Source organism: Rana temporaria, chromosome 8, assembly GCF_905171775.1.
Source record: "Rana temporaria chromosome 8, aRanTem1.1, whole genome shotgun sequence".
NCBI lineage: Eukaryota > Metazoa > Chordata > Amphibia > Anura > Ranidae > Rana > Rana temporaria.
Window position 1 is genome coordinate 48,055,713 of NC_053496.1, and position 12,147 is coordinate 48,067,859.

Below are 12,147 nucleotides of genomic sequence, written 5' to 3' on the forward strand. Positions count from 1 at the left end.
CTCCAGATGATCGTTTAAGCACAGGGTGATAACTCAATGTCTGATTCTCAGACGATGGACATTCGGCGGTCTTTCTCTCTCTTATTAGTGGCGGTGTCTCATCCTGACAGAGCGCTGTCTCTCCGTCCCTGGAGGTGCTTGCGGTCTCTTTCTCTCTGGTGTCACTCCTCTCTCTGGTGTGACACGCTGTCAGCCAATCAGGACTTCCTTATCAGTGGTAGTGACATAACTGCACCAGAGCTGTCACTACCACTGATGTATTAATGAAGTCCTGAGTGGCTGACAACATTGCTCTCTGTTAAAGCCCATATTAATGTCTACTTAAGAGAGAGAGATAATGACAATGTAACTTCTCTAAAAAAAAACAAAAAAACTTTACTAAAAAGGGTAAAAGGGTGCTTTTGCAAATGTAAATGGTCGGAATATCATTACTACTCATAAATGCTTAAATGCTTGCGGCTTCATGGCCGGGCAGGCTCTGCGCGCATGCGCGAGTTGCGCTGCGCTCTTCCTGCCACCAACACAGACACTGGTGCACCATGCCTCCCAATTTCCACAATCTGGCTGCCAAACAGCTTGAAAATCTGGGAACTGACCTTTTTATTAAAACATTTGAGGATCTCTAACCATTCCCTGCTCTATTCAAAACCAAATATAAAATGTTGCCTTTTTGGAAGAAGCAACTGAGAGCATGGGTGTATGCACTTGATGAGATCTTGACTCACTAGTTAACATCTAAAATATTTCCAATAACGTTTTAATGCTTCTATAACCTCAGCATTCCTCAAACTGTATATCAATGGATTTAACATAGGTATGACTATACTGTAGAACACAGAAGCCACACGATCCTGCTGTAAGACATCGCTAGTTGAAGGGCGAAGATACATAAAGAAGATAGTCCCATAGAAGATGCTGACAGCAGTAATATGAGAAGTACACGTGTTAAAAGCCTTGTATCTACCCTGGGCTGATCGTATCCTCACAATGGCCAAGACAATGTTGGTGTATGAGACAAGGATAAGTGTCATACTGCTCATGGTAACAAGGCCAGCTAAAATAATCAGAACAACTACATTCATTGATATATCAGAGCAGGACAGCTTAAAGAGTGGTGGAAGGTCACAAAAGAAATGATCAATAATGTTGGATCTGCAAAAGTTAAGATGGAAAGCAGGAACTGTGTGCACAAGAGAATTCACAAAACCTCCAAAGTAAGCAACAACCACCATGCGGAAACACAAGATACTGCCCATGTGGACCTGGTACTGCAGTGGACTACAGATGGCCACATAGCGATCGTAGGCCATGACTCCTAGAAGAAGACATTCGGTGCTTGCAAAGGACCCAAAGACGTACATTTGCATGGCACAGCCAAGAAAAGAGATGGTTTTTGATTTACTCAGAAAGTCCCTCAGCATTTTAGGGGTGATTGCAGAAGAATACACAAGGTCCACAAAGGAAAGATTGCTCAGAAAGAAGTACATGGGTTTATGAAGATGCTTCTTTGCTATACTCAGAGAAATAAGGCCAGCATTGCCAACCACAGTTGTGATGTAAACAAACAGAAACATGACAAACAATGGAATGTTGAGTTCAGTCTTGTCAGTAAGTCCATAGAGAATAAATTCCATTGGAAAACTCTTATTCATCTCCAACTAATTAAAATATTATTCATCTGTAAGCAAGAGGTATGTTATAACTGTCAGCGATCCTTACCCCTGAAGGCAGTAGTTCTCCAACCAAATAAGTTAACACATTAACCTGGTGCCGTTTGTATTTGCCGTGTTGTTGGAGTAAAACCTACAACCTTCAATAAATAGAAAATGGTTACAGAAAATAAAAATACAAAGTATAGGTAATAATGTGTGTTGCACACACCCTAAGGAGCCACAGGTTAAACTAAAGCCCCCCCCCCCCCCCAAGACTAATGCACACACAGCCAGGCACATGGCATTTCTTCCATTTTCACTAGCTCAAATAGAGCAGTCAAGGGGTCTCTTTTTTTATCTTTTATTGTAAAGTTGAACTTGAATGGGGTGAGGGGAGCATGGAATACCCTACAACTGGTGAACTGAACTATTTAAGGGAACTAAGAGCTACACATAGTCACTAAGGTCCCACACACTTAGGTCATTTACACTGACCAATATCCACCGGGCACTCTTCAGTGAGAGAGATACAGATTCACACCATCTTAGGACAGCTGGACACTCCTGCCCCAACTTCCTTTTGGCACTCTCCAGTGAGCTACTTCAGACCCAAGCTGACTCCAAGACCAGACTTTGCAAATAGGCCCCCTAGCTAAAGTTTAAGCTGGGACCTTGATGTCTTCTAAATGGCACCTACAGCAACCCTGCCCCAGGGGCAGAGACCCTGCCCTGGCATCTACTCTTGCAGGGCTGGACCCAGAAACTCCTCTCTCTGCCTCAGACCTCAGACAATTTATGCACTCTCCAGCCACCTACTGGGCACACATCCCAATGGATTGGCTGGATCACCCACAAATATTTAGGTTGCCTACTCTGTTCTTCCACCCACTATAGTTCTAGAATCTTCTAAAATACAAGAGGAAGTAATCAGAGCAGCAGCCTATGAGACATTGAGCAGGCCAGAATAATCAACCCCTGCTCCACTGATTACAGAGGAACTGGCTCCTTAACTGAGCCCCATCTCAATCCAGTTATGTGCATGAGAGCAGTGCCTCTCCCGGGTCTCTCTCTCCTCATTGGATCACACAATCAATCACAGCCAATGAGCCAATGAGGAGAGAGTGGGGGGCAGGGCAGAGTCACGTTCTGTGTCCGAATGAACAACCAGGCTGGGTTCACACCGCAGCATGCTCCGGCTCACAGCAGGTGTCCGGTGTGTCTTCATTCACAGTTTCAGGTCCGATTTCAGCCCAAATTTTTAGCTGAATTCGGGCCTGAAATGGACCAAAAGACGCACAGGGCTCCTGTGCAATTCGCACCGGAGCCGCTGCGGAGATGTGTGAACCGGCTCCATAGAGAGCCAGTCACAATTTCCTGCAATGCGAATTGGATACGGGGAAACACGCATCCAATTTGCATAGGTGTGAACCCAGCCTTAGAATCACTTTAAGAACTAGGAGAAAATAGGAAGCTTTGGAATAAATTAGTGGGAAACTTGGGAAATTAACAAAACAATGAGCTATACTCCATTTTGAGAAAATAGTGTTTTGGGCCTAATTTAAAGCCCTGATGAAGATTTAATAATAATTGTAATCCTGGTTGCCCTTAAACTGAGGTGAGAGTAGGTGGTTGAAACAGACCCACCCCCTTCCCACCCCCAAAGTTTACGGTCTGTTTTTTTTTTTTTTTTTCAAACTGTGCTGTGAGTAGACAAGCTCTCTGATAAGCTATTTACAGCACCCACCCTGACACAAAATTCAGGCTGGTTTTATCACAGTTGTCAGAAGTTATCATGCTGATAACAGAAGAACGGAGTAGGAGAAAGCCACGGGACTTAGGGCTTTGAAGAGAGATAAGAAAACACTACAGACACAGTTGAAAGACAAAGTATGTGAGTACCCTTTTGGAATGATATGGATTTCTGCACAAATTGGTCATAAAATTTGATCTGATCTTCATCTAAGTCACAACAATAGACAATCACAGTCTGCTTAAACTAATAACACACAAATAATTAATTGTTACCATGTTTTTATTGAACACACCATGTAAACATTCACAGTGTAGGTGGAAAAAGTATGTGAACCCTTGGATTTAATAACTGGTTGAACCTCCTTTGGCAGCGATAACTTCAACCAAATGTTTCCTGTAGTTGCAGATTAGACGTGCACAACGGTCAGGAGTAATTCTTGACCATTCCTCTTTAAAGAACTGTTTCAGTTCAGCAATATTCTTGGGAAGTCTGGTGTAAATCGCTTTCTTGAGGTCATGCCACAGCATCTCAATCGGGTTGAGGTCAGGACTCTGACTGGGCCACTCCAGAAGGCGTATTTTCTTCTGTTTAAGCCATTCTGTTGTTGATTTACTTCTATGCTTTGGGTCGTTGTCCTGTTGCAACACCCATCTTCTGTTGAACTTCAGCTGGTAGACAGATGGCCTTAAGTTCTCCTGCAAAATGTCTTGATAAACTTGGGAATTCATTTTTCCTTGGATGATAGCAATCCGTCCAGGCCCTGACGCAGCAAAGCAGCCCCAATCCACGATGCCCCCACCACCATACTTCACAGTTGGGATGAGGTTTTGATGTTGGTGTGTTGTGCCTCTTTTTCTCCACACATAGTTTTGTGTATTTCTTCCAAACAACTCAAATTTGGTTTCATCTGTCCACAGAATATTTTGCCAGTACTGCTGTGGAACATCCAGGTGCTCTTGTACAAACTGTAAACATGCAGCAATGTTTTTTTTGGACAGCAGTGGCTTCCTCTGTGGTATCCTCCCATGAAATCCATTCTTGTTTAGTGTTTTACGTATCATAGATTCGCTAACAGGGATGTTAGCATATGCCAGAGACTTTTGTAAGTCTTTAGCTGAGACTCTAGGATTCTTCTTCACCTCATTGAGCAGTCTGCGCTGTGCTCTTGCAGTCATCTTTACAGGATGGCCACTCGTAGGGAGAGTAGCTGCAGTGCTGAACTTTCTCTATTTAAAGACAATTTGTCTTACCGTGGACTGATGAACAGCAAGGCCTTTGGAGATACTTTTATAACCCTTTCCAGCTTTATGCAAGTCAACAATTCTTAATCGTAGGTCTTCTGAGAGCTCTTTTGTGCAAGGCATCATTCACATCAGGCAATGCTTCTTGTAAAAAGCAAATCCAGAACTGGTGTGTGTTTTTTATAGGGCAAGGCAGCTGTAACCAACACCTCCAATCTCATCTCATTGATTGGACTCCAATTAGCTCTTGGAGATGTCATTAGTCTAGGGGTTCACATACTTTTTCCATCTGCACTGTGAATGTTTACATGGTGTGTTCAATAATAACATGGTAACATGCAATTCTTTGTTTGTTATTAGTTTAGGCAGACTGTGATTGTCTATTGTTGTGACTTGGATGAAGATCAGATCACATTTTATGACCAATTTGTGCAGAAATCCATATCATTCCAAAAGGGTTCCCATACGTTTTCTTGCAACTGTATGTGTGCCCAGCTCAAATTTCATGAATTAGGTTTACATCGACTTTAATGAATAGCCAAATCTCATAACCCTGACATTCTTATCTGGGTATTATACGATATTCATGTTTCAACATTTTTATGTCAATATTATATTTGTATCTTTTAAGAACATTATTACTTACCACTCCAAACAGTGTTTATATTAAAAATTGCAACCTTTAGAATCATTTTAAGAACTAGGAAAAAAATAGGAAGCTTTGGAATAAATTAGTAGGAAGCTTGGGAAATTAACAAAACAATGAGCAATACTTAATTTAAAGAATATTGTGTTTTAGAACCTAATTTAAGGTCCTAATAAAGATGTAATAATAATTCCAATCCTGGTTTCCCTTAAACTGAGGTGTGAGTAGGTGGTTGAAACAGACCCCCCCCCCCCCCCAAAATCTCATAACCCTGACGTACTTATCTGGGTATCATAACACATTCATGTTCCTAACATTTTTATGTCAGTATTATTATGTTTTAAGAACATTATTACCACTCTAAGCAGGGTTATAATTTTGACATAATGTTATTTCGTTTTACGAACTGTTTGTTACCCTGGTCCTTCTTTTGCAAAGCTTATATCTCCAACCTTCCCAGGTTTAAAGACCAAGATTAGTTCCTTCCTGTGGCTCCTCCTCCTCAGTGGCCAATATGGTCGCTTCTCCTCTTGCACAATCGGGTCTTAAGACCTGCTTCCTGATTGACCGGTGAGGAAAATCAGGGAAAAAATTGTGAAGATTAATTGGCTATTGTCACACAACTGAGTGGGCTCAGGGTGCAGTGCCCTGCGCCCCAAGCCCACCTTTTTTTGAAGCCAATTAGAGCCTCAGGTTCTAATCATGTGCTTAAAATATTGGGATCCATGCGTCTGGCAGGACGCATGTAGATTAGGGTCTGGGCGCATGGATTAGGAGGGTGGTGCCCCTGCGCCCCTAATAGAGCCACTGGCATAATCCAATAAAGCTGGACACAACAATTCGAAAGAGTAAATCTGTCCCTAATAAGCAATTCATTTGTATTACCTTTATTGATTTTTTTTCTAAATGAACTCTGTAAAGTGATAGATTTGTCAGTTTTTAATTGAATATACCAGTATATGTCCTTAAAGTGTATTTCTATTTTTGCAATCAAATTCAGATAAATCCTAATATTAATCTTAGAGGTAATACAAATAATAAACCAACAGCATTATTTAAAAATGAAATAAAAAATATAAAAATAAATACACCAAAAAACAAAAGTGACTCAGTGTTTCAGAAATATGAATTCAATATATAAGAGTCCAATACTCCACAAAATCAAAAAACTTGAAGAGGGCTCCGTTAGGTGAATGAATCAAAAGTGAATCTTCCACCAGTTGTGTCACCACCACCAATGTCCAAAATGCTCACTCACCAGACCCCAATGTAATAATCGCCTTTATAATCAATCAACACGCAATTTCCCAAAGGTGAAGTGGATGTTTCCGCTCTCTCCAACCCTCTCTCCAGCCTGCTCACTGTTTCCTCTTCCCATGAGGTAATTCTGTGATTTTCTTAAAACAAGCTTCCTGATGACGCAACGCCGCTTGCGAAACGCGTAGAGGCTTGTGGGTAAACTTCTGGGTGGAAATACGTCACGTGCAAATCCCCTGCCGCTGAACCGCACAGAGACCGAGGCGTGGAGCGCACGCCAGCGGACGAATAACAATATACGGAGGAGCATTGGTGGCGCTCGGTAGTGCTAGAGAGACTGGTGCCGGTCCAACTGGCACAACACCATGTGAGTGCATTTTTTACCAATAAAACAATATTTTTGGAGCATATTACACTATGTTGAGCCCCTTGTTTTAATAAAATCACAGCATCACCTCATGGAAAGAGGGAAACAGTGAGCGGGCTGGAGAGAGAGGAAACATCCACTTCACATTTGGGAAATAGCGTGTTGATTGATTATAAAGGCGATTATTACATTGGGGTCTGGTGAGTGAGCATTTTGGACATTGGTGGTGGTGACACAACTGGTGGAATATTCACTTTTGATTCATTCATTTTACGGAGCCCTCTTCAAGTTTTTTGATTTTGTGGAGTATTGGACTCTTATTTATTGAATTCATATTTCTGAAACACTGAAGCCTCGTACACACGACCGAGGAACTCGACGGGCGAAACACATCGTTTTCCTCGTCTTTTGCTGTTTTTTGCCGAGAAACTCGGTCGTGTCACGAGGCCTGAGTCACTTTTGTTTTTTGGTGTATTTATTTTTATATTTTTTATTTTATTTTTAAATAATGCTGTTGGTTTATTATTTGTATTACCTATAAGATTAATATTAGGATCAGCGCAGTAATATATTTTGCACAATTTTCACACACCCCATAATTTTGAGGTGTTCACTGTACTGCAGCTGACCATTTTACTGTATAAAAATATTGATAATATTAATGAGCGCCGGTGACATAAAATACACATCAAATTCAGATAAAATCTACTTTTAATTTGTTATATGTTATATATTCATATAGCATGATGTAAAAAATATTTAAAAATTGCAGCTTTTTGACTAGTGGTTATTAGTTTCTGGAATCGTAACTGTTTTTATAAGTGACCTCCCCTGCGCCGGTTCAGTCACTTGAAGTTTGTACCAATCTTTTACAACATTTATACACAAATCTTTTTCAAGAATGAAAAAAATCATGAAAAAAATGTGGCTTACCTTTTTCTTTAAGCTTTGTTATGTAACTTTCAGCAAGGAAAACATTTGACTTATTTCTCTTTATTATGCTGGGAAGCTGTGTTTTCCATAATTAATGCTCTCTGTACCATGTTGTAGACAGATATCATCTCATCAGTTGTACTAGATTTGAACATTGTGTATCTTAACAAAGGGTTAAAGTTTTAGAAATGCTTGCAGCCAGCCATGACACCTACTCCTGAGAAGGTAAGTAATATTTTATTTTTATTTTTTTTGTATGATTTGTGAATAGGAACACATAACAAACATACACTATATTGTCAAAAGTATTGGGACACCTGCCTTTACACGCACATGAACTTTAATGGCATCCCAGTCTTTAGCTTTGTATACACGGTTCGATTTTCGGAAGGGGATTGTCTGCTGACAGACTGCTGTCCGAAATTCTTACCGTTAGTACAAATGTTGGATGACAGACTAGTAAATTGTTGTCAGCTTCACGTCAGATTTTCGAATGGTCAGTACACAAATCCGTCACATGAAAGTCGAAAGTATAAACACACATGCTCGGAATCAATGCTCACCAAACACAGAAGGGGCCCAAAGGGTGGTGCTCAAGAGCTGAAATTCTTCGTAGTATGTCACTACGTTCATGTTTATGGCATGACAATTTGTGTAACATTAGTATACAAGACAAGATCCTGACACACGCCCTTTTGGCAAAAATAAGACGCTTGGTTGTTCAACAATCGGACCGTGTGTACAAGGCTTAGTCTGTAGGGTTCAATATTGAGTTGGCCCAGCCTTTGCAGCTACAACAGCTTAAACTCTTCTGGGAAGGCTGTCCTCAAGGTTTAGGAGTGTGTCTATGGGAATATGTGACCATTCTTCCAGAAACGCATTTGTGAGGTCAGGCACTGCTGCTGGATGAGAAGGCCTGGCTCGCAGTCTCCACTCTAATTAATCCCAAAGGTGTTGTATTGGGTTGAGGTCAAGACTCTGTGCAGGCCAATCAAGTTCCTCCAGTGCACAAAGCAAGGTCCATAAAGACATTGATGAGCAAGTTTGGGGTGGAGAAACTTGAGTCCTGACCTCAACCCGATAGAACACCTTTGGGATGAATTAGAGCGGAGACTGCGAGCCAGGCCTTCTCGTCCAACATCATTGCCCTACCTCACAAATGCGATTCTGGAAGAATGGTCAAACATTCCCATAGACACACTCCTAAACCTTGTGGATGGCCTTCCCAGAAGAGTTGAAGCTGTTATAGCTGTAAAGGGCGGGCCAACTCAATATTGAACCCTACAGACTAAGACTGGGATGCCATTAAAGTTAATGTGTGCGTAAAGGCAGGTGTCCCAATATTTTTGGTAATTTAGTGTATAGTAGCGTTTTCTCAAATTTGACTGCAAAAGTGGAAATACATTTTAACGCAGCCCCATATCCTATTGTAATGCAACTAGAATGGTTAACCTACTGGCATAATCGTGCTGGAAATGTCAAGAGACGTGTCAAATGTTCCACACAGGTGGCCTATTTATATATGTTTATAAACCTCACGGGGATGGGTCCTTGTTGCTTTACACATTTGCTGTATAATTGCTTTGGGTGTCTGAGACTTATTAAATCAAACTTGAGATTGAACAAAACAATTAGAGTTCCTGTAATTGCAACAAATGTGGTAACAATTTAAAGGAGAACTATAATGGTTTTGGATCTATTCTAATTCATACACATGTTTGAAAGCCCAACCGAACCATAGATTTAAATTATTTAAATATATTCCAGGTGCATCAAAACAAAAGGTGGGCAAAGTCTAAGGGCTCGTGCACACTGCAGAAGCTCCAAGAAGCGGCTCCTACAGACTTTTCGAGCTTTTTTGAGCATGAAAAAGCTCAAAGAAGCTTGAAAATACAATGACTATGTTCTAGTCATGGTACAGATGCACCACTTTACAGGTAGACTAAGAGGACCCCCCAGGCACTATATTTAAAGGGATTTTTATTTTTTAATTGTTTCACTTTAAGTATCATTAAAATCACTGCTCCTTTGAAAAAGATATTTATAAAAAAAGTTTTTTTGCATTGATGCATGTCCCCTAGGGCAGTACCCGTTCCCTCATACCCATTTTATGGTTAATAACTTGCATATGAGCCTTCAAAATGGGCTCTTTTGATTTTTCAATTTCAGCTCTGGCGCAAACCGAACCGTGGAGTCTTCGGCCCAACTCTATTAGCTACCATAAATAGGTGCACCAGATTTTGCACAATTTAGTTTTAGTGAATCAACTGTATATATACCGGGACTGCCTTCTCTCAGAATCATTGCCAGGACTTCCAGGAACCCTTGACAGGACTCCCAATGGTATTCTCAGAATCCCTGTTATGACTTTCAGAATTCTCTAAAATTACACTGGCCCATTACACTGGTAAATGTGTATTTACGCTTTAACCTTAGAAGTGGATTGCTATCTTTTGTGTGTGTAGCACCCTTGTCCTAAACAGGGCTGCTAGTACATTTTGTGTTAGGTGGTAACTATCCTGGCTAATTTGTAGTCTTTGATCAAATGGGTTTTTCCTAAGCTTGGGTTTAACTGTGGTGTCTCCCTTTTGTCAATAGGTGGCACTGTTTCCTTTGGCATTAGTATGATGAATTACAGTGAATTCAGGTTATGAGTAAGTATACTTTTCTCAGCCAATCAGCAGTAGTTTCTTTGGTCGCTGAGACTGCTGAGTAAAGGAATTTATTAGGGGCTGAGGCCTGGGTGTTTGTGTATGGAGTAGCAGCAGAGGTGTAGGCCTGAAAGCTGAGGCCTAACCATGGGAGGAATCCAGTGAGTAGCTGTGAGCTAAGCTTTGTAATTTTGCTATGTCATTTTTTTTTTATTCTGCTGACCACCAAGCTTGAGGCATTTTTTACTCCAGCGAATGCCAGAACATCATCATCTCCCACTGGTCACAGTCTGGTCAGCCCTGAAGTCTGAAGGACAGTAAACTGGCCCTATGTTTAGAAGGTTTGGAGACCCCTGGTTAAACCCTTTGAAATTGAACTCTATGCATACAGGTAATTACAAATATGAAATGCATATTTATCCACTTGCCGCCAAATCACGTACTGAGTATGTCATTGGACTTCAAGTGGTTGTGCCAGGGTGATGCCTGCAGCTGCAGGCATTATGACAAAAAATTACAACTTCAAAAAACTCACCATGCCTCTTACTAAATACTTTGGACTGTCTACTTTTGAAAAAGGGGTCATAAGGGGGAAATTTCTATTGTCCTGGTATTTTCGGGCCTCAAAAAATTAGGTACATTTTCAGATATACAGTATCTCACAAAAGTAAGTACATTATTGACATTTTTGTACATATTTTATTATATCTTTTCATGTGACAACACTGAAGAAATTAGTGCACAGCTTGTATAACATGTATACAGCTTGTATAATAATTTGCTGCCCCCTCAAACTTAACACACTATAATTAATGTCTAAACGTCTGGCAACAAAAGTGAGTACACCCTTACATGGAAATGTCCAAATTGGGCCCAATTAGCCATTTTCCCTCTGCGGTGTCATGTGACTTATTAGTGTTACAAGGTCTCAGGTGTGAATGGGGAGCAGGTGTGTTAAATTTAGTGTTATCGCTCTCACTTTCTCATACTGGTCACTGGAAGTTCAACATGGCACCTCATGGCAAAGAACTGAGGATATGAAAAAAAGAATTGTTGCTCTACATAAAGATGTCCTAGGCTCTAAGAAGATTGGCAAGACCCTGAAACTGATCTGCAGCATGGTAGGCAAGACCAAAAGACAGTTTAACCACTTGCTTACTGGGCACATAAACCCCCTTCGTTCCCAGGCGAAATTTCAGCTTCCGGCACTGCGTCGCTTTAACTGACATTTGCGCGGTCGTGCGACGTGGCTCCCAAACAAAATTGATGTCCTTTTTCCCCCACAAATAGAGCTTTATTTTGGTGGTATTTGATCACCTCTGCGGTTTTTATTTTTTGCGCTATAAACAAAAAAAGAGCGACAATTTAAAAAAAATATATATATTTTTTACTTGTTGCTATAATAAATATCCCATTTAAAAAAAAAAATAAATGTTTTTCTCAGTTAAGGCCGATACGTATTTTTCGACGTATTTTTGTAAAAAAAAAAAATCGCAATAAGCGACTGGTTTGCGCAAAAGTTATAGCGCCTACAAAATGGGGAACAGAATTATGATTTTTTTTTTATTATTTTTTTTTACTAGTAATGGCGGCGATCTGCGATTTTTATTGGGACTGTGATATTGCGGCGGACGTATCGGACACTTT

At 40.6% G+C, this 12,147-nt stretch overlaps 1 protein-coding gene across 1 annotated transcript; it reads right to left on the minus strand.

Annotated features, from left to right (window-relative positions):
* Positions 1-723: 723 nt before the first annotated feature.
* LOC120946908 (olfactory receptor 1009-like) lies at positions 724-1,652 on the minus strand. The gene has a single exon (XM_040361732.1). The coding sequence runs from the start codon at positions 1,650-1,652 to the stop codon at positions 729-731; it is 924 nt and encodes a 307-aa protein (XP_040217666.1). The 3' UTR covers positions 724-728.
* Between the last annotated feature and the right edge of the window lie 10,495 nt (positions 1,653-12,147).

Bases quoted from the DNA above. Each gene is read 5' to 3' on its own strand.
- LOC120946908 (XM_040361732.1), bottom strand. From the start codon at position 1,652: ATGAATAAGAGTTTTCCAATGGAATTTATTCTCTATGGACTTACTGAC.